Source organism: Pimephales promelas, chromosome 22 (assembly GCF_988280905.1).
Source record: "Pimephales promelas chromosome 22, fPimPro1.hap1.1, whole genome shotgun sequence".
Taxonomy (NCBI): domain Eukaryota; kingdom Metazoa; phylum Chordata; class Actinopteri; order Cypriniformes; family Leuciscidae; genus Pimephales; species Pimephales promelas.
Window position 1 is genome coordinate 2,635,467 of NC_142790.1, and position 24,117 is coordinate 2,659,583.

The window sequence follows — 24,117 nt, forward strand, 5'->3', positions numbered from 1 at the left end:
ATTACATATTTTAACATAGTGCTAACATCTTCTCACATTAACTTCTTGTTAAGGTTAACATGATTTAACATGTTTTAACACATTCATAACAAATGTGTTCAAGCCATGTCAGAATTAATTATATGATTTTAAAGATTCGCGTCTTCAATTTTTTTTTTATGCATTCTGAGTCTCGCAATTACGTTTTAGCATTTCTTTTTAGCATATAGCATGTTAGCATGCTACTAGCATCTTTTAAAACATTCCTAACACAACAATGCTATTTTAACACACTGTTAAAGTTGAACATGTTACTAAAATGTAGTGGATTTTTAAAAACATTTCGCCGTTTTAACGTTATCGTGCTGCTATCATGTTTTAACACGTCCATAGTATGTGCTAACACGTTTTAACATGTTGATTACATATTTTAACATAGTGCTAACATCTTCTCACATTAACTTCTTGTTAAGGTTAACATGATTTAACATGTTTTAACACATTCATAACAAAAGTGTTCAAGCCATGTCAGAATTAATTATATGATTTTAAAGAATCGCGTCTTCAATTTTTTTTTTATGCATTCTGAGTCTCGCAATTACGTTTTAGCATTTCTTTTTAGCATATTATAGCATGTTAGCATGCTACTAGCATCTTTTAAAACATTCCTAACACAACAATGCTATTTTAACACACTGTTAAAGTTAAACATGTTACTAAAATGTAGTGTTTTTAAAAAAAAAAAAATTAGCCATTTTAACGTTATCGTGCTGCTATCATGTTTTAACACGTCCAACATTAACTTCTTGTTGAAGTTAACATGATTTAACATGTTAACATTGCTAACATGTTTTAACAAATTGCTAACACATTTATAACACATGTTCAAGCCATGTCGGAATTAATGTAATTAATGTAATACATGATTTCAAAGAATCGCGTCCTCAACTTTGTTTACAACTTTAACTTTTATTTTTTTTTATGCATTTTGAGTCCGAGGATGTGAAAAGAGTCACTGGTTGTCATATCGCAATTACAGTAATTACAATGGCATGAACGCAGCTCACGTTTCTCACGTTTTAGCATTTCTTTTTAGCATATTATAGCATGTTAGCATGCTACTAGCATCTTTTAAAACATTCCTAACACAACAATGCTATTTTAACACACTGTTAAAGTTGAACATGTCACTTAAATGTAGTGTATTTTTAAAAACATTTCGCCGTTTTAACGTTATCGTGCTGCTATCATGTTTTAACACGTCCATAGTATGTGCTAACACGTTTTAACATGTTGATTACATATTTTAACATAGTGCTAACATCATCTCATTTCTAACCACTTGTTGAAGTTAACATGCTTTAATATTGCTAAGATGTTTTAACATGTTTCTCACATGTGAAATTTTTTGCTAGCATGTTTTAACACAGCTTACAACAATTTTAGCACTTTGTTAAAACATGCTAGCATAGGGATCTATTGATGCTAGCACATCAATAGCTTTTAGCTGACATCGCAGACTATAATTTGTCCAATTTTAATAAATGTTTTAGACATTAATATTTTTGGTTTGTTTTCCCAATAGAAAAATCCTTCTTAAGTTTTTTTTTTTTATAGTTTTTTAGGGTTATTTTGTCAACTTTTAATTTAAATGCAAGCAACACAGGTTCGTTTCCCCATTTTCTCCTTTGCATCATTTCCTGTTCTCTTTAAACGTTCAAGTCACGGCCTCACCTTCTGAAACACATCTTTGTCGTCGATGTATTTGAAGACTGTGATGAAGCTGGTCAGTTTGTCCTCAACTTCATTCTCCGTCATTCCTTTCGCAGATTTCTTCAACAGGTTGTCACAGTACTTGGCCAGCTGTGCAGCGCCACAGAGGAAAGGGAGTGTTAATGTTCAGTCAGTGTGTGTTCATTAGGTTGGTAAGAGTTTAGTCATCCTGATCTAACATTGGCAGGATAAACAGTGGTTACGCACCAGCTCAGGTGCTTTGCAGATGGATTTGGGCTCTCTGAAGTTCACTACTGAAGTCAAGGCCTGGAAGGGAAATGAGCAATAAAAGCACAAACCACAAACTCCAGTGTTTGGAAACACTCGTGTGAACCCGAGGTCAAAGCTTTCTCAATACCAGATACCCCCTACTGGACTAAAGCCAGAGTGTTTGCAGAGTTTCAACTGAAACATTAATTTTCTGGAGAAAATGTGAGTGATGCTCTTCTGTGTTTAATTCAATTAAGTTGCTGAGGTGTGTTTTAGAGTATGTTATATTCATTTCAATAACTGCATAATAATAAATGAATAAATTAAATTAAAAAGAATCATTTTTTTTTATTCTGTACCAACATTACATTATGTTATTGCATTCCATAACATTATAATGTATATTAATATATATGTTATTATATCATATAATAATTTCCATTATTTTATTTCTATTATTTCATTATTATTTTTTTTATTATTATTTCTGTAACATTAATTTTCCGGAGAAAATGTGAGTGATGCTCTTCTGTGTTTAATTCAATTAAGTTGCGGAGGCGTTTTATATTATATTATATTATATTATATTATATTATATTATATTATATTATATTATATTATATTATATTATATTATATTATATTATATTATAATAATTTCCATAATTTTATTTGTATTATTTCATTATTATTTCAAAGTATTGCGTTTTTACTATCCTTATGTTATGTTATTATATTATAATTTATCATATTATAAATCAGTTCAAAGTATTAATGTTTTTACTATTATTATACAACATTACATTAAATTACTATATAATCTCCTTAATTGCATTTGTATTATTTCTAAGTATTGATGTTTTTATTATTATTATTATGTTAGATTATTACATCATAGCTTATTATATTATGTATTAATCTCCATAATTGCATTTGTATTATTTCTAAGTATTGGATTTTGTACTATCATTACATTACGCTATTGCATTACATAACAACATTATAATGTATTTTAATATATCTTTTATTATATCATATAATAATTTCCATAATTGCATTTGTATTATTTCATTATTAGAAGTATTGATTTAAGTATTGAGGTTTTTTTTACTATCCTTGTGTTGTTATTATATTATAATTTATCATATTATATATCAGTTTCCATAATTGCAATTGTATTATTTCAAAGTATTAATATTTTTACTATCATTATGATGTTATTATACAACATTACATTAAATTACTATATAATCTCCATAATTGCATTTGTATTATTAATTAGTATTGATATTTTTACTATCATTACGTTAGGTTATTACATCATAATTTATTATATTATGTATTAATCACCATAATTGCATTTGTATAATTTCTAAGTATTGATGTTTTTACTATTATTATGTTAGATTATTACATCATAATTTATTATATTATATATTAACCTCCATAATTGCATTTGTATTATTTCTAAGTATCGATGTTTTTACTATTATTATGTTAGATTATTACATCATAATTTATTATATTATATATTAACCTCCATAATTGCATTTGTATTATTTCTAAGTATTGATGTTTTTTCTATCATTACATCATATCTTACTATATTATATATTAATCTCCATAATTGCATTTGTATTATTTCTAAGTTTTGATGTTTTTACTATTACTATGTTAAGTTATTAAATTGGTAACACTTTATTTTAAAGTTTTATCCACATTACAAATGTTACATGTACATCCTATAGTAATAACAGTAAATTATGCATAATTACAAGCAACTCTAAACCAAACCCTACCCTTAATGTTGTTAATCAATATTACTTGATTAACAACAATATTACAATGTTACATTTTTGCAATGATTACACTGTAATAAGGGCACCTTAAAATAAAGTGTAGTCTTTATATTACATTATACTGTGTAAATATTTCAAATGATTGTTTTTACTACCAATAATGAGCGTCTTTGCCAGTTACTGTATCGACAGTTGTAAATCATTGTGTTGAAAGGTAAGTTTACCTTATCAAGAGCACTCATGAAGTGTTGGTCCCCATTCAACACTGTGTTAATCAACTGGACAAATTTACTATGAACCTCTAACACGGACTCCACAAACTGGGTTGGCATCTGCAAGACAAAGATCAGAGAGCACCGCAATTAATGCTATATACAAAAAATTCTGCTTTAATCACACATATAGCTACCGAGCAGACTCCAAGGCCCGGTGTCCACCAAAGCGTTTTTTTTTTTTACAATTGTTTTCAATGGGAGGGCCGCGTTTTTTAAACGAGCGTAACGAGGCGCTGAGCATTTTATCACACTGAAGCGATAAGCGCCCGGCGTTTTTTACTGGTCGAGAGTTTTACAGATTTTTATGTTGTAAGTTAAATGTTGAATTTTCAACTTTGGGTAAAACGCAGCGCTCATCACGGTCACTTTTCACCCAACCATCCAATCACAGTGGAGGAGGGGCGGGGCTAATACCACACCGACCAACCGCCACATTCTACTTGTACAATAGACGACAACAACAAGCAAAATAACGGAACAAAATAATTTAAAACAAGAGCCAGAGAAAAGACGCTACATTGTATCGATATTTAAAAAATAGAAACAAAATATGTGTGAAATATCATTTATTTATTTTTATTTTTTACATTTAGCTGTTTTGACGTTATCGTGCTGCTATCATGTTCTAACATGTCCATAGTATGTGCTAACACGTTTTAACATGTTGATTACATATTTTAACATAGTGCTGCTAACATCTTCTCACATGTGAAATTTTTTTGCTACTAGTAACAATTCGTGGATATCCCATATCATAACAAGCAAAGCGTCTCAACTGAAAAAAACGCTGCAAGCACCCATGGCTAGGTGTTTCCAGTCTTTAGTGGACACACGGCCTGAGTCTGGAACCGTTTAAAGCCCTTTGAAGCTGCACTGAAACTCTCATTTGGACCTTGAACCGTTTGGTTCCCATTGAAGTCCATTATATGGAGAAAATCCTGGAATGTTTTCATCAAAAACTTTAATTTCTTTTCGACTGAAGAAAGAAAGACATGGACATCTTGGATGACACGGGGGTGAGTAAATTACCAGCAAAAGTTTTTTTAAAAAGTGAACTACTCCTTTGAAACTAAATCTAAAAAAAAAACTAATTCAAAGTATTTTAATCATTTAAGCCTCGCCTATGAAACAAAGCAACTTTCCACACGACCCCAGTTACTCACGTTTTCCTGAGAGAGGTTACTGGTGGCTCTGAGACCCTCTTCATGGATGTGGACCTGGAGCTCTTGGATCATGTGAGGTAAGCCGCTGGACACGGCCCGCAGTAGCGTGTACATATTCGCCATATCTGAAACCAGACAAACCATCAAGACCACCTCCTACATTTACAACAAGCCAATGGACTACTTGCACAACTACTTCCGCGTTCTCCTTATTACATCCCGGGAATTTGCGGTAACAGCGTCAGCGAGACCAAGACGAGACCGGAGGGGAAAAACACAGACTAGTGTTGATGAAGTTAAGCAATAACTTTAATAACAGATACAGATATCAATAAACAATAAAAGATTTTGTTTTGCTTTGCCTGCCTATCTCTGCCGATTTCGAAGTCTCCAAATGAATCCATTCTGCAACTTTTAAATACATAATTATAAAATTATAAGCTTAAGTGCAGGATCCAAAACACACACTGTTGGCGGTAGAGCCAGACCGATAAAGGATTTTGAAGGCCGATACCGATACAAATATTTTTGGGTTTTAAAATCCGATATATCGGCCGATATTTTATTTATTCATTTGAAACTGGACATGATAGTCACAAATTTTGTCATGCTTATTTGAGTTAAGAGAACTGATGGGGATTTTCTTTTAATTGTTATTCAAGCAATGTATGTATCGTGACCAACTCAACGAGTGTTGCCAACAGGAACGGTGTAGAGTGCCCTCTGGTGGACAAACTACACAACTCCAACACTCATGACATGGTTCAAGCGTGTTTCGTCCATGTTTATTTTATTGTTGAAATATTCATTTATCGGCCATTATAACTGCCGATACGATAGTTTGGAAAATGCCTAATATCGGTCTGCCGATATATCGGTCTGGCTCTAGTTGGCGGTGTGCTCAAAGTCATCCGTCAGTTGTGCAGTTACCCAAAATCTCCTGAATGAAGTTAAAACCCATGATGTAACTGATTTGTGTTTTACTTAATATTAATACATCAAAACTGTACATGATAAAGGGTTGATGAGAACCTACATAACTCCGGTCAAGCTGAACCGTTGGTCACCTAATATCCCAGATAGATCCCAGTTTTGATGGAAAGGGTCCTCTTTTTCACTGTGTATGGGACTGTCCAAAATTACATCAATATTGAAAAGTCAATCATGCAGACTTTGTCAAAAATTGTTGGAGTAAATATACCTGCTGAGGCAAAAATATATGTGTTGGGAACTGTGTTTTTTAGCTCCAGACAAATAAAACTGATTGACTTTGGACTCCTGCAAGCCAGGCGGTTAATATCTCTGTACTGGAAGAAAATGGAGGTACCCTCAAATCTTATATGGGTGAAGGAGATGGCATCATGTATTGTTTTGGAACGACTCACTTATATTGTTAGAGGGAAGGGAAGACATTTTGAAGAAATATGGTCACCATTAACTGAGTTTCTAAGACATTATGAAGGAAATTAAGAAAGTAAAGCTGACTGTCGAGTTGTTGTTTTTTTTTTTTTATCATTTTTTTTGTTACTCTGTTATGTGACGTTTTTTACTTTTTACTTTGGGGATTAAGTTGTGAAATATTAAGCTTATGTCAATGTATCCCTTGCTTGTTTTGTTAAAATTCAATAAATATAACGTTCAAAAAAAAAAAACTGTACATGATATGTGTTTTTTTTTAATTAAGTGATCAAAATGTTCGTTGCCGCTGCGATCAATAGCGCAGACACGGTGTTTTCTCGTGTTGTCTTCACTTGGACGTGCGCTTCAATCCGCTGCGGATATCGTTGTGGATATTGTAGTATTGTATTGCTAAATACCCTGACCAGACCTAGACGAGACCGAGAGGTCCGAGACCGAGACCGAGATCTAGAGACATACATCACTACCTTTTAAGTTGAATTACTTCACTTTTGCACGATATTCTAATTTTCGGAGTTTCACCTGTACACACAAACACAGGGTTGGTTAACCTGAAATTGAAGGACTTTCCAGATCAAATACCCTCAAATTCAAAGACCTCTTCTTTTAATGGTCACACTTGTCTCCGTTGCAGTCAAAACAAGTGACCGAAGCCTTGAACTGTAGGCTTTTGTTCAATAATATTGTTTTGATTATATTATTCAGAATTTTGAAGGGATTTTGATACTATGCAATATTTAGCAATTTTTTTCCATTTTTTTTTTTTCAATAAATTTCACATTAAAATAGAGTGGAGGCCTTTAAAATCCATTTTTTGAAGTGAGAAAAGTGCTATTTGGAGGCGTATTTTTGGGCATTTTTTGTAACGTCCTGTAATCAACTGTATAGCTCTCTATATAAAGGCTAGGATGGCTTGTAAATTAAATAAATAAATAAAGTAAATTAGAGGCTTACTTTCATTTTAAAGTGAACTACTCCTTTAACATAACATGTAAATTCCCATAATTAACATAAATCAAGCAAGCTAGTGTGCAGAGGACACGAAGTGTTGGCGAAATGTTGGATAAATATGGAATTTTTTCCAGAAAACTTCTTGGAAAAAAATTAATTCAAGCACTTTCAAGGACTTGTATCAGTTATGTTTGTTTTCAAAAAGTTTCCAGGGCCTTGCATTTTTTTTTTTCAGATTCACTAACTTTCAAGGATTTCAAGGACCCGTGGGAACCCTGCAAACATAAATCTGTGAGCTGAAAGTGAAAGTTGGCACTGGTTGTGGGCATACATACCCTCTCTCTTCTCCTGTCGGATGATGTTTTGACACTCCCCGTGCAAGAACTGCAGGTGATCGGCCACCATCCTCTGCTGACATTCATGGATGACTTTGGCGTACGAGCTGGGGTGCAGATACTTCCGACATCTCACCTCTTCGTCTTTCAACCGGCCTAAAACCTGCAGGAGCAGAAAACAGCAGGGGTCACATCACGGTCACCATCCTGGACATTAGAAGCCCTTACCCGTCCCGTATGCAGTGTTGGGTAAGTTACTCTAAAAAAGTAATTAATTACTAATTACTAATTACCTCTTCAACAATGTAATTAGATTACTGTACTAATTACTCTCTCTAAAAATATTTAATTACTAATTACTTTTAAAATCCCATATCAATCTCAACCAGCTGAATAACACAAGAATAGACATGAATCTGTTTTAATTCTTTCAAATAAACACTATAAAATCGCATGAATTATCCTTAAACTGACCAAGGTGGAGAAGGTTACAATATAAAAACATACTTTTTAGCATCAGACAATATATTTTGATGTTAAACCCACTATTGTTTTATGTCTGATCTCATGACATTTCACACTTTTTTCATACATATTTTACAATAATTCATACGAATTTGTACGAGTGCGGTCGTACGATTTAGACACCTCATACGAATCTCTGTGAGATCGGATTGATCTATACACAATATTTACCTCAATTACATCAGAAGTAACTAATTAAATTACAGATAAATTAAGAGTAATCCCTTTCTTTACATTTTCAAGGGAAAAGTAATTAAATTCCAGTAACTAATTACTTAGTAATTAGTTACACCCAACACTGCCCGTATGTATTTTCAATGGCATATTATACACTCACGAGAATACTTTATTACTTGAACGAAGTAAATATACATTAATGAGCACATATATTTTTGAAATAACTAAGTGTTTTTAGCTAAGAATAAACTAAAAGAGTTACACAGTGTAGCTTTAAAAAAGTTATGGACAGCAGCTTTATCAAACAAGTATTCATTACTTCAGTAAACTCATTGTTTAAATGAACACCTTTTTCGCTGTGATTTTGTATATTATATACATTTCTGAATTACATAACTAAGAACATTACCTCTGATTAAAGATCACTGCTAATTGTAATGTGGACTCTTAAATGAAATGATGTGTATTGTGAAAAGCATGCAATACAAATAAATGTGAATTGAACTAAAAGATGTATTGGAGCGTCTCACCTTCTCCATATATTGGGAGCAGTTGGACTCCTGCAGGAGATTGGAGGCTTCTTGTTTGTAATACTCGCCGGTTTTCGTCAGAAACGGCCCCTCAAAGATCTCCTGATAAAACTGGGGTTAAAAGAGAGAGTTTGGTCTTCAAATCAGAACACACACACTCCCAGCATGCTTGGGCTCGGGAATATTTGTTATTATGTTCAACAAGGCTGCATTTATTTGATCAAAAATAGTGAAATATTGAATGAATGAATGAATGAATGAAAAGTTTTTATTTCGAACATGTAGAAAAACAAACAAAAAACAAACAAAAACAAAAAAAATTTTAACTTATACATGTCCGAAAAGGAGTAGGAAGAAGCATAAGCTTATTCAATCCTACCCCATCTTCAACTAATTATAACTAATTAACCGGTTGACCGAATATTTTGATCTATTTGTCTCTACACACCAAAAACAAAAACAACATACATATCTATGTGTCTATACATCTTCAAAAAAAATTACATAAGAGAAAATAAATAAAAACTAATAATAATAAAAAGAGAGAGAAAAAAAAGAAAAATATATAAATAAACTATCACCTAACTAATAACCTTCATCCTCTGTATACCTTGCAAATATATTTTTACGATGCTTTTTAAACTGAGTCATACTTAAGCATATTATTACATTTTACAACAATTTTCTATGAGAATATATAGTAAGATGTAATTAATGTATTCCTGTGACTTTCAGCATCATTACTCCAGCCTTCAGTGTCACATGATCCTTCAGAAATCATTTAATATGCCATACTTGTTTTCAGGATTGATTGATGAATAGAAATTTCAAAATAACAGCATTTATTTGGAATTTAAATCTTTTGCAACATTAAAAATGCCTTTACTGTCACTTTTGAGCCATTTTTAATGCGTCCTCGCTGAATACAAGTATTATTATTTTAAACCTTTTGAACCGTAGTGTACAAAAGATACGTTTTTAGCATATATATTAGCATAAAATAACAAAAACTTTAAGAAAATGTCACATGCATCCAGACAGAGATTCTCACCTTTAGAGGAAACTTTTTCTTGTATTGTTCAACATGAACAAAGGAGTTGATAACCCCGTGGATTACTTTCTGATTTGGGTCTTCCCCACATCGGTCGCTATGGAAACAACATCCAAACTTAGTAACTAAACTGCAAATATATCCTCTGCAGAACTGACATGTAATTAATAAAACTGAACTTGGGTTCAGCTCATGCAAAAGTGTCTATGGAAAGAATCTGTGGTACCAAACTCTTGCCATACATGCAGTTTGTTATAGGTTGAAATTACAAACCGTTAATATATTTACAGAAAACACAACAGAAACAAGCAAGTGGGCAGAATGGTTCAAACGCTTGAACATGAGGCTTGCATTTAAAAAAAAAAAAGTTTGTTATTTGAGCTACTGTATAGAGAACAAGGCTGGCCAGTGTGAAGATATACATTGTTTATATATTTATATATATATATTGCGGCTGGGCAACGATTAATCGTGATTAATTGCATCCAAAATAAAAGTTTGTTTACATAATATATGTGCGCGTAGTGTGTATAATTATTTTGAATATATAAATACACACACATGCATGTATCTATTTAAGAAATATTTGCATGTATATATATTTATACATAATTTATATTCAATATTAATAACACATTTTTCTTAAATATAGACATGCACGTGTGTGAATTCTTATATACAAAATAATTATACACACTACACACACATATATTATGTAAACACAAACTTTTATTTTGGATGCGATTAATCAAGATTAATCGTTGCCCAGCCAGTGCAAACTGCAAACTGTTTAAAGGGCTTTAAATGATTCCAGACGATGAATAAGGGTCTTATCAAGCGAAACGATCGCTCATTTAATAAATAAATAACAAAGTTTAAGTTTTATAAGCTCAAATGCTCGCCTTGCTCTGTTCTGCGATGCACGTTCGTGACTCTCCTGTTCGAACTCGTTCATCAAAATGATCTTTTTCCGAGTCATTTGGTTCATTCAACGATCGAAAAGAACGAATTGACTCAGGAAAAGATTTGTTCATTTTGATGAACGAGTTCGAACAGGAGAGTCACAAACGTGCATCGCAGAACAGAGCAAGGCGAGCATTTGAGCTTATAAAACTTAAACTTTGTTATTTATTTATTAAATGAGCGATCGTTTCGCTTGATAAGACCCTTATTCATCGTCTGGAATCGTTTAAAGACCTTTGAAGCTGCACTGAAACTCTCTTTTGGACCTTGAACCGTTTGGTTCCCATTGAAGTCCATTATATGGTGAAAAATCCTGGAATGTTTTCATCAAAAACCTTAATTTCTTTTCGACTGAAGAAAGAAAGACATGGACATCTTGGATGACATGGGGGCGAGTAAATTATCAGCAAAAGTGTTTTTTTTTAAAGTGAACTACTCCTTTAAGGGTTAACCTACTTCTTGATCTCTTTCAGAAGCATCCCGATGAGCATGGGTTGAAGAGGCTCAATCATTAACTTCCGCCACATGTCCAGTGCAAGCTAAAAATACAACAACAACACAAACACTACTGTTTATGAAAGAATAAAACCCAATTTGGCATTTGAACTGTGAATGGCTCATCCTCCTGTGGTGTTGCGTACCTCTCCGATCTCCATTAACGGCTCGTTCATGTCCACTCCTCCATATCCGTACTGCAGGTCAGCTTCGGTCAGCTTGTTCTTCTTAATGAACTGTGTGTTCAGGTATCTGCAGCAAATCCATCAAAACACTAATTAGGGGAAAAGCAGTTGCTATTATTATAAATGAATTTGTCGATGCACAATAAAGCCACGGGTGACGTCAATTCAAAAGCTGCTTGTTTTCGCAGCTGACCGAGAGCAGCGGGACAGTGACGGGGTTCAGGCGGTGAAACCAAGCAGAAACTGACCCAAGCCCTTGGCCAGGCCGACCCGCCGGCATACCAGAGAAACCAGACATTGTGCACTCAATGCTTTATAAACACACAATCAGTGATGTATGATATCAAATAAAGATATGAACCCCAAATCCTCAATATGTTCAGACACTCTTACCAAATTTGTAACATGCATATTGTGTGTGCACAGTACGCAAACTTTCTGCTTGCATGAAAAAACAGGAAAATTCACTGTATGTGGTTCAGGGAATAAGTGTCTCCACACTCCTAATCAACTGTTAACATCCCGGTGGCGACATATTAGATTGTTCCGAGTTTACATGAAACTATTCAATTACTGTTCATGTCTGATATGATAACTGGACGGAAGTACTTTTCAAGAGTTTGGGCTCAGTATGATGTCTATTAAAGAATGTAATACTTTTATTCAGCAAGGTTGCATAACAATTATTAGAAAGTGACAGTAAAGACTTTTACATTGTTACAAAAAAAACTATTTAAAATACTTTTGAACCTAATAGTCATCAAATAATCCTGAAAAATGCAGCAAATCATCATATTAGAGTGATTTAGAGCCCGACCGATAACGGATTTTGAAGGCCGATACCGATACAAATATTTTTGGGTTTTAAAATCCGATATATCGGCCGATATTTTATTTATTTATTTGAAACTGGACATGATAGTCACAAATTTTGTCATGCTTATTTGAGTTTAGAGAACTGATGGGGATGTTCTTTTAATTGTTATTCAAGCAATGTATGTATCGTGACCAACTCAACGAGTGTTGCCAACAGGGACGTGTAGAGTGCCCTCTGGTGGACAAACTATACAACTCCAACACTCATGACATGGTTCAAGCGTGTTTCGTCCGTTTTTATTTTACTTTTGAAATATTGATTTATCGGCCATTATAACTGCCGATACCGATAGTTTGGAAAATGCCTAATATCGGCCGATAATATCGGTCTGTTGCCGATATATCGGTCTGGCTCTATATCATGTGACACTGAAGAGAGTAATGATGCTGAAAATTCAGCTTTGATCACAGGAATAAATTACTCTTCACTATGTTCATATAGAAAACAGCCATCTTAAGTAAGCAATAAGGTACGGGAGGCCGTGCTGTATCGTGAATGAGTCACGGCTGAAGGGCGTTTTTAGGCTCAGTAACCCCTCATTCACGATACAGCACTTGCCTCGAGTACCTTATTGCTTTTATAAAACGGTTACCACACAACACAAATATTAAAGTAAAAAAATATATGTATTAGTGCAACTTTCATGAAGTAAAATCACTAAAAGCTTTCCTTCCGCTAGAAAAAATAGTCCCTGACCGTGAGCAGCAACAACCCTCCAATGTGTAATATGCATGAAAGCTCAACTAAACACAACTGCAGTGTTGCGCAGTGATACATCGAACCGTCGGGTGAAGCGGTCATGAATCATGAATAAAGCACAGCTATTGACCAGAATGATCAGAATCAGAATCAAGGATTGGAACTAACCGTTTTATAAATTGCAATACTATTTCACAATATTACTTGTTTAACTGTATTTAAATGAAGAGCATAACAGACCTTTAGTCCGTGTGGACTAATATATACAGTAGGTTTTACATCAATACTTAAAAAGGGGTGTAACAATATATCATTCCACAATATATCGCAATACAAAAATGCAACAATACATATCGTGGATAGTGACAATATGTATCGTGGTTAGTCCCCCCGAAAAAGGAAAAAAATTCAAGTTTTTAGAGTTTTAGTGTCAGTACTAGATTAAACTACTATATATAATGTTGATTATAATGCATAATAATGCAATGGGGTCCTGATAATGCCAAATGTCTGATGTTCCCAGTTAAAAATGTCCTAAATTATTTTAAATATATCTAGCCAGTGAAAGAGTGCAAGCATTCATCTAAAATAATTCTGTATTTTCAGCTTCAGAATCATGAAAATGTTTATTTTCCTTGGGTTACAAGCACCAAGTCCAAGCCTATTCATTTAAACCCACAATGTAAAATCAAATTTAGCATTTTAATCAACAGTACATTTTTTTGCTAACCTTTTACCATATGTCTTGGAGTATCGCAATAATATCGTATCGTGATATGTATCGAATCGTGACATGAGGGTATCGTTACACCCCTTTTTCTTAGGCTAAAGTTCAAGATTTCTAGTCGAGACTTTAGGATGCATTTACACTGCAGGTCTTGATGCCCAAATCCGATTTTCTGATATATCCGAATTTTTTTTGACGACCCGCTTAAAAGTGACCCGATTTTTGCATTTACACTATACACTGCTGAAACTACCAAATGCAGACGTTCTGACCCGGAAAGGGGAGTAAAACAGCACGAAATGCAATGGATGCAGATGCAAATAAAATTATGCAGTGTTTTGCTTTCCACAATATTTTAAAAAGTCGTCAAAACTTTGGTTTCGTCCCCATATCTCGTGAAATGTCTTCAAACACGGATTAATTTCTGTAATCCTGCATTTTTGCCCGCACTCTTCACCTCAAACACTCAAAACACATGAAACCAATATTTGTATTTATTTATTTATTTATTTATTTTTCTTTTTTTTTTCTTTTTTTTATTCTTGTTATTTTATCACTTGAAATCTCTTATTGTCTCAGATAATGTTTCTTTTGTTATGTTCTGTAAAAAATATAAATAAAAAGTTTTAAAAAATAACACTCAAAACACATGAAACCTCTGCAATGCTCCACTGTGTGTATCCTTCATCCTCCATCGCACCTATAATAAGTCATGTGATCTCAGTTGGTGGTGTCCATCTGAGTTGATGTCACTTATTTAATGACGTACGACTCGCATTTACTGGGGAATATCCGATTTGTCTGCTTACATGGCACACGCAAACACGATTTATTACCACATGCGAGTGAGGCCTGAATCCAATCTGAGAAAATCAGAATCCATGCGCTTACACGTTCACCGATCATATCCGATCTGTGCCATATGAGAGGAAAAAAAATCGGATTTGGGTCACTTGAACCATGCCGTGTAAATGGGATGGTGTTAAACTAAAGTAAAACAGTACAACAATTTGATCATGATATAAGCACTTTTTTGAGTAAGGGTTCAGCATGAACACGAACACCAAAACCACCATTTCCCAACCAAAAACTCTGAAGTAGTGAGTCAGTCAAATTAATTTCAGAGTTAAAATTGAACAAGCCGTACCAAACAGGACTGCAAAAAATAATAATTTCATCTGTCAACCACCTGATATAGACCTTATTCAGAGCAGCACCATGACAGGTGAGGCCGTGAGGGATAGACTTACCGTGTTTCCAATGGCATCCGCTGTAAAAAGCTGAATAAAGCTCCTAGATTACTTACAATTTTCCACAGCTTACATTGTCGGGAGTTTTTTGTCAACTGAAATTTCTTGGAAAGATATTTTTCCAGTGTTTCACAAGCAGAACAATCCGAAAACACATTAAATAACAGTACAGCCCATTGAAGAGACGCATGACTATCCCTCACAGCCTCGCTTTCATTCTCATTAAAAATGAAAGATAGCGCTGCCGTGAATAAGGCGTATTGTTAAGCAAACCTGGTAGCCCCGCCCCCAACTCCACCATTGGTTGAGCCAGAAAAAGTCAACCTATGAACTGCTCAACTGGACTAGGAGAACACGAGCACTGGAACACGTCGCACACATCACAAGTAGAGCCCGACCGATAAAGGATTTTGAAGGCCGATACCGATACAAATATTTGTGGGTTTTAAAATCCGATATTCCGATATATCGGCCGATATTTTATTTATTTATTTGAAACTGGACATGATAGTCACAAATTTTGTCATGCTTATTTGAGTTTAGAGAACTGATGGGGATGTTCTTTTAATTGTTATTCAAGCAATGTATGTATCGTGACCAACTCAACGAGTGTTGCCAACAGGGACGGTGTAGAGCGCCCTCTGGTGGACAAACTATACAACTCCAACACTCATGACATCGTTCAAGCGTGTTTTGTCCGTTTTTATTTTTATTTTTGAAATATTCATTTATCGGCCATTATAACTGCCGATACCGATAGTTTGGAAAATGCCTAAAATCGGCCGATAATATCGGTCTGCCGATATATCGGTCTGGCTCTAATCACAAGCGTTCCCAGTGCGAGCTGAGCTTACCTGTATAAGCAATCCATGTACTCAGCACCTTTGCTGTACTCCTCCCAGTATCTGTGATACATCACCAAAACCTTCTCTTCAGACTCCAGGACTCTCTGTAAGACACACACACCACAGTGATCAAAGACATCCACGATTACATCCTGACGGCGGCACTGAGACTGAGGCGCTCTTACCTTGAACAGCTGCCGGACGTGGTTCTCCAGAAACACCTTCGTCTCGGTGTACAGCCTTTCCCCTAACGGCTCCGGATATGCGACACACAGCGCGTATATGTCTCTGAGGCACACGTCAAGGTCAAATGTTTGAATGTTTTCGAAAGAAGTCTCTTCTGCTCATTTATTTGATCAAAAATACAGTAATACTGTAAAATATGATTACACTTTAAAGTAGCTTGTAATGTATTGTAAAGTGTCATTTATTCCTGTGATCAAAGCTGATTTTTTAGCATCATAACTTAGTTACTAACTAGTAGTTACTAACTTACTAAGTAGTTACTAACATAACTTAGTAGTTACTAACTCATAACTACAGTCTTCAGTGTCACATGATCCTTCAGAAATCCCTCTAATATGATTATTAGCTGCTCAAGAAACATTTTTATTATTATTATCAATGTTGAAAATATGCTGCTTCATATTTTGGTGAAAACTGTGATTTTTTTTAATATTTATTTGAAATTTAAATCTTTTTTGTATCATTATAACTGTCAATTTTGATTAATTTAATGCATCATTGGTGAAAAAAAACATTACATAAATCTTACTGATGTTACCAAAGTTTTGAATGGTAGTGTAAGAGGTATGCAACACATTTAATAAATGGCAATTATGGCTTAGCCCCCTCATAAAATAAATCTCCAAACATTCAGAAGGAAGAGGAAACCATATTCCTAAATCCTGACGGTGTCTCTACTAGAGCTCAGGATACGAGAAGCGGTCGTTCCATGTCGCTCTCTCCACGTAATCGAGCATCACGACCGCTCTGATCGTCGTCAGGAGCTTGTTCCACGTCTCATCGAAATCCACCACCCGCGGTTTCAAGGACATGGTGTGTGGCTTCGGCTTCGACTGCGGTGGGAGACGAGAAAAAACAAAGTCTCGTTATAGCATTGCCTTCAGAGCTGGTATTAACTAAAACCATTAAAAGTATTTTCGGGAATTGAAATGGTGAAAATAAACTGAAATACATTTATGTTTAAAATTGTTAAAACTAAAAAACAACAAAATTAAAGCTAAATAGAATATAGAATATAATATAGAAAATAGAATATTTAAGCAAAACAAAAAATAAGAAAAATGAGAAAAGCACATAGAACTAAAATTCTGATTAAAACTAAATATAAAAAAATCTAAGTCAAAATATAAAAAAAGATATCTATGAATAATATTCGGTAAAAAAAATTACTTTACCAAGTCAAATGGACTGGGTAAGATTTTTTTGTCGAAATGCATTTTATAGAAATTCACAACGAGTTATAGCAGAAAATCCCATGTTTTTGTTTCCATTGATTAGTATTTTAAAATTCCCTGAGGTTTAAAAGTAAAACTTTAATATCATCGAAATACAATTTTTTGAAATCAAAATACATTTTTGGTCGTCAATATTAAACATCAACTTCTTTAAACCCCTGACAGTCAGTGTTGGGTATAGTTAATCACTGTAATTCAATTACTTTTCCCTCCAAAAAGTAAATGACAGGATTACTCTACAATTTTCTGTAATTTAATTACAGTTACTGCTGAGGTAATTGCATTAAATTCTGTAAATAGGCTACAGAACGATTCTATGTAAAATAAAAGTGTATTCAACAGCTACATTTTACTGTATATTAAAGTACATGTTTTTAATGTAACCTTCTCCTTTTACACATTTTGGTCAGTTCAATAAAAATGTATCCAATTGTATATTGTTTATTTGACAGAATCAAAACAGCATGTCTATCTGTTCGAGGTTGATATGGGATATATTGAAGATGTAATTAGTCACAAGTAATAAATACCTTTTTTAGAGTAACTTACCCAACACTGCTATCAGTTGACCACCACAACACACCAATGCAACGATAAAGTAATATCAATTGACACTTGACAGGTCTGTCTAGAAGAGAATAAAGTCATGCATGTCTGCCTTCTACACAAAACAACCATAAACTACATCACAATCACGGGGGAACTAATTATTAGAGTAACTGATCATCACAACAAAGGCAGATCAGTGAAGATCAACTCATTATCTCAGTGTCAACATCTAAAATAGCTGTCAAGGCACATCATAGAATCAATATCATCTGTTCTACATAGAAACACCCCTATAAATAGCCAAAACAAGTGAGTTTACACTTCCAGTAAATCCAGTTGCTGTGAAACAGAGTCACCCCCAAAACTGCAGAGGCCTAACGTTAGTTCCACATATCCATGATATGACTGCATGAAAACAGAAGCTGTGGGTTATTTTAAGCAGACGTGATTGAATAACAGCCGTGTGCTGTGGTAAACAAACACGTGCACGTGTGTTTATAAGCGATCGGTGTGTGTTTATGATTGTAAATACAGTGTTATGGAGCTGAAACTGCAGCTAACGTCTGTGCTAGCATGAGCGCTGCTCATTCACACACACACCTGAGATTGAGAAAGCCCTGCTGAGCTGCGAGTCTCGGGCGGTCAGGAGGCTCGGCTGGGCCGGGTCTGGATGTGTTGTCCACGGGTCAGTGTGTCACGGCTGTGGGTTTGAAGTGAAGCTGTCAGGACGCTTGATTCCTCTCTCTCTCCCTCTACACCTCTGCCATTGCCTTTCACGGACTGCACCACTGCATCAGCTGTAGGGGTGGACGAGCGCAGTTAATGATGGACACAGTTATAATAACCTTTAAACTACATGAGACGTCGAATACGCGTATATTTATAAGAAAACAAAAAGAATGTGTTTTACTTGGATATGTTGTGCATTAAATAAATGATAACATTGTATCGCAGCTTTTACCGGACTCCCCCTTTTATTGGTGGTATGACCGAAAAGTACGGCAGCTGTTCGCGGACAAAGTCGTGACAGAAGAGTATTGACAAATCTCTTTTTTCTTTACGGTTCGGGTCCTTGACGGTTGCATAACGATCATTTTAGTACTTTTTAGACAGAAATGTTTAGGGGGAAACATTCTATTTTTGTATTTCGCTTTACTTGTTATGATAATTCAGTTATAACATAACAAATAAGCCATACAAAATCCTATAAAATTGTATAATAAGGTTGGCTATACCTTGATAAAAAGGTCATTTGCACTCGGAATGTGTTTAACAGCACTGGTGGACCCCAGGGACACACGTGAAGCCAAAGTAAGAAGGCCTAGTGTAACCGGTCCTACTCAACCCGATTCAAGCAGGATTCTCCAGTGTGGTGGGCGCATGGCTAACAAGGACGCTAAAGACCTAGCGCACCTCTTGAGGCTAGAGGAGTGAGGTTTACATGCACAGCTCTTACTTGCCACATCCGTTACACTTGTGTCCTAAGTGTCTCTTTAATATGTTACATATTTCAATAAAAAGAGTTGTTTACTAAAGTTATTTGGACAGTAATATATAATTCATTCATGTATGGATATATGCCGGGTCTTTTGGAAACAGAACGTAAGGAAAGCCAAAGGCCCAGATGGTGTCTCACCCAAGTGTCTTACCCAAGAAACCATAAATCACTGGATTAAGTGACTACAAAAGCCCTATGCTATATTATGCCATATTTTGATTTGGCACCCTCGCCTCGACTTATGGGCCCTCCATGTGTGGCCCCTCGACGGGTATCCAGAAAAGGTCCTGAATACGATCACAGGATCGATCGAGGACAGGAGTTGCCCATCCCTGGTCTAGATGAATAGTAGGAGCCATCTCTCTGGCATATCGGTGGGCCAGGTTTGTCCCATAGGCGCTAGAGCCCACTCTGAAAATGGCATGGCCTCTTCGTGGGCATGGTCCAGTGGTGTGCCAATTCAAGACATATGTGCGGTGGCCGGGTGGTCCTCGCTGTCCACATTTGTTATGGAGGTTCCTTGCCTGCAGGCTCAAGTCCTCTCAATATGATAATTAGACCCGACGGTGTCCGGTCTTTAAATACGCAATTGTTTGATTTGATATGTGTCAAAGTTTGTGGACTCTTTTGCTACACACTCCAAATTATCTACTCTTTCACAAAGGTACCATTAATATTGCCGCTGCCGAATGCTTGTTGTGGATATTAACTCTCTGCTCGCGGTGTCTTCTAACCTAGCTAACGCATCAAGGCGAGCTTCTGGATAGTTTGACTGACCACATCTTGTCCAAGATATCTGCGGAGAAAGGGAAAGATGCTCATGTCCGGCGTCATGTGGATTCATTATTTTGGGAAATTTTTGATTTACATGCAATGGTGTCAGGTGTGCTCAAAACGTACAAGTGGATGTGAAATGTTACACGCACTGTTATGTGATGCCTTTCCATTTTGGTAAGAATGTTTCAGGTGCTGAACTGTGTCTCATGATCCCTTCTTCGGCTACGGGGGCTCAACCATCTCCCCTTTGGGATCTTTCTTCATGAGGGGATATTACGGATGCAGAGTCCCTTGAGCTTACGCCACCTTTCGACCAACATCTGCTAGTGTAATGCGATGAGGTGGAGGATGAGAAGGAGGACGCTATCCTGTCTGAGGCCAAAGCATCCAGGCCCATGAGCGTCCAAAGAGCCGATTTAGCGTTGATGGAGGTGGATTGTGACCTAGTGGAGGTTTGTAAGCATGTGGCAGCTAAGATTAGCATCCCTTGGCATGTAACTCCTAGGGAACCGGGAGATAAACCAGCGCAGTCTCAGCTTAAACGTGGGTTAGATGACGTTATCGGATCCTAACCCTACCCCAGACCTAAACCTACCCCGTCACCTAACCGACGTTAAAGGTAAAGCGTCAGTTGTATGACGGCCTGGGATCGTCACGTAACCGACGTTTAAGGGTACCCTAAAAAGGCGGATGTTGACGTATGGTCAAAAGTTGTTATAGACCATTTCACAAGATGTAAACAACACTGGTCCAGAAGCACTTCCTGTTTCAGTTTGTAACTGTTTTCTTTATTTCACATGTAAAGAAAACATCTTAAAGATGTTTGTTTAACTTTTTGATTTAGTTTTAAATGTTCTGTTGGTTGTATTTTATCCCAGCTTTTATGTAGTGTTAAAAAACTGAAACAGGAAGTGCTTCTGGACCAGTGTTTTTTACATCTTGTGAAATGGTCTATATGACTTCTTGGGATAAGACTGTGTTAGATAAACAGGATATTTACTTCATTGTTGATCAAGCCGAGGCACTCAGGAGGGAAATCTTTAATATAACAGGCCTCAATCTACGCACCTTGCGTGGTCGTGCGGCCATATTTTGGCTCTCGCCGTTGAGGGTGAGAGGTCGCTCTGGCTAGTCTCTCAAGTATCGCTCTCAAGTATTGGAAACTTTCTCCCGTGGACTCAAAAGAGTTGGTCGGCCCAGTTGTGCGGCAATAAGACGCAACCTTCAAAGAAAGGAAGGTGAGGCGTTTGACATCTGTCTGCATCATACACTCTCAGAAAAAAGGTACAAAAGCTGTCCCTGGGGCTGTACCTTTTCAAAAGGTAAACTTTTGTCTATTTTAGGTGCAAATATGTACAATTTTAGGTGTTAATATGTACATTTTAGGTGCTAATATGTGCATTTTCGGTGCTAATAAGTACATTTAAGGTGTTATTTGTCCATTTTAGGTGCGAATAAGTATATTTCAGTTGTTAATATGTACATTTCAGGAGCTAATATGTCCATTTTAGGTCCTAAATGTACATTTTAAATGTTAATACAACACTATCTCACGACCAATTCATACGAATTCGACGCATGATTAAAAAGTGTCTAATTCTTTGTACTAATTCGTACGACCTCACTCGTACTAATTCGTACGATTTGTCTAAACCCACGTGATGGCTAAGTTTAGGGGCGGGGTAAGGGGTAAGTCATCCGTACGAATTCATACGAATTGGCCAATTCGTAAAATATGTACGATTTAGCAAAATCGTATTTATTCGTACGAGTGAGGTCGTATGAATTGTTACGAATTAGCCACTTTTTAATCATTCGTCGAATTTGTACGGTTAATATGTACATTTCAGGAGTTAATATGTACATTTTAGATACTAATATGTACATTTTAGGTGCTAAAATATACCACTAAGGTACCAATATGCATCCTTTGGGTACAAAAGTGTACCTTTTGAAAAGCCCCAGTGACAACTTTTGTACCTTTATTTTTCTGAGAGTGCAAAAGAACGCCACATCCTCCTGTTCACAAGTTTACACTTACAAATAATCAGATAAAGAGTTAAAGAGTATGCATATTTGCCATACTGTCCAGGGGTCAGAATGTGGCCCGATCCCAGAATAGTCCCTGTATTCCTGCATGGGAAACAGCCGAGAGTGAGGAGTCGGGGTGGCAGAGAAATGCAGAAAAAAAACTGCTGAGGAACATTTGAACATACTCCTCCTCACAAATTTTGGAAATAAAACCTAATTTCCCCTGCGGCAACGCAGAATAGGAGGTTTTTGAACGTGTCCAGGACACCAAAACCCCAGCGAGCAGAGAAGATGGTTGCTGTGAACGTTAAGCCATGAAAGCAGTCATTCGTGGTGGCATCTAGGCCTAGGTCCATTAACCATTCTAACACACTGAAAAGGGATATCTAGAACGCACAGTCTCTGCATAGGAGGGACGGACAGCACTAAGGGTTTTCTGTGATGTCCTCTCCTAAGTTGGAGGATGGAGTTTGGCCGAAAGATTTGTGCAGTTCAGCTCCATCACACACACTGTTTCCGTGGATTGCCGACAGCAATACCATAAGTTTGAAAGCAGAAAACCGTACAAGCACACGTTCTCAAGTATATATCACAAAGCACTTCAGCCCCTGGCAATAAAAGATTCACAGTAAACATAATGAATGGCGACTGTAGAACGCAAAAGCCCAATCCCGGACATTTTGGGCGATCTCGAAACACATTTAGGGCAGACTCATAACGGAGACTCACTAGTAGCCTGGACTTGTTGTTTAACTACTGTGCTCTGTTACCGGTAGGCGTGGCCTCCTAGGGCAGCGAAGCAAGTGCATTGTGGGAGTTGTTGTCTTTCATCCACATTAGGCACAAATACATTTTCTGGCTTTGTCTAGAAAGCTCCAAATTCAAAAATAATTTCACATTTCTTCTACATAAATGACCCATTTTAAATACACATTAATTTTTCTAGAGGTGAAGTATTCCTTTAACCTGTTAACTGTCACCCCCCCTTTTTTGAATAGACATGAAAACGCACATTTCGAACTTAAATGGTTGTAATTCAAGAATGCTTTGGAATATAGACATATGATTGGTCTTGTTTTAAAGAAGACATTTGGCAGATTTTTGTAGAAGTGAAATAAATTAAGAAAGTGAAACAGAAAAAAAGTTATAGAGGTTTGAGTTTATGGAAATGTACAATGCAAAAATATTAATTATTCATATTTTACATAAAATATATATTTTCAAAACCTGGGCTACTCTAAAACGGCAGAAAAATCAAAGCCAAAAATCTGAACAAGTTGTGTTTCAAATTTTAGGTTGATATCTCAAAAAATGAGCTTTCAGTAAGATTTTGTTTGAGCGCAGTACCAAACTTTTTCACTAGGGCACAATCAGACTCCATTACTGCCCATATAAGGGCGCCTGCATTTCCATTCGTGTTTTGAGTGATATGAACCATTATTTTCACAATTTTCATACAATTTCTGAAGTAGAGATCCTATTCAGAAGTAGTATGGGAAGTTTGGCAGATTTTGATATGAATTGAACCTCTAAGAAACACATACAAAGAACACG

At 35.8% G+C, this 24,117-nt stretch overlaps 1 protein-coding gene and 1 long non-coding RNA gene across 2 annotated transcripts in view; both read right to left on the reverse strand.

The window, feature by feature from the left end:
- The window catches only part of cul2 (cullin 2), a 34,908-nt gene extending 15,854 nt beyond the window's left edge, over positions 1 to 19,054 (reverse strand). Inside the window, exons 1-13 of the mRNA XM_039690582.2 lie at positions 18,858 to 19,054; positions 17,167 to 17,306; positions 16,413 to 16,515; positions 16,237 to 16,331; positions 11,791 to 11,896; positions 11,606 to 11,688; positions 10,187 to 10,283; positions 9,136 to 9,246; positions 7,904 to 8,066; positions 5,199 to 5,323; positions 3,985 to 4,092; positions 1,960 to 2,019; positions 1,714 to 1,842 (exon numbers count right to left, since the gene is read on the reverse strand). Of these exons, the coding sequence (XP_039546516.1) occupies positions 1,714 to 1,842; positions 1,960 to 2,019; positions 3,985 to 4,092; positions 5,199 to 5,323; positions 7,904 to 8,066; positions 9,136 to 9,246; positions 10,187 to 10,283; positions 11,606 to 11,688; positions 11,791 to 11,896; positions 16,237 to 16,331; positions 16,413 to 16,515; positions 17,167 to 17,285 (1,299 nt within the window). The 5' untranslated portion in view covers positions 17,286 to 17,306; positions 18,858 to 19,054. The remainder of the gene's footprint in view (positions 1 to 1,713; positions 1,843 to 1,959; positions 2,020 to 3,984; positions 4,093 to 5,198; positions 5,324 to 7,903; positions 8,067 to 9,135; positions 9,247 to 10,186; positions 10,284 to 11,605; positions 11,689 to 11,790; positions 11,897 to 16,236; positions 16,332 to 16,412; positions 16,516 to 17,166; positions 17,307 to 18,857) is intronic.
- Positions 19,055 to 20,687: 1,633 nt separating this feature from the next.
- Positions 20,688 to 23,100, reverse strand: LOC148969503 (uncharacterized). Its single transcript, XR_016149152.1, has 3 exons — positions 22,574 to 23,100; positions 21,601 to 21,754; positions 20,688 to 21,033 (listed from the first exon to the last, which is right to left on the reverse strand). It is a non-coding gene; the product is annotated as an uncharacterized LOC148969503 (long non-coding RNA).
- Positions 23,101 to 24,117: the final 1,017 nt, after the last annotated feature.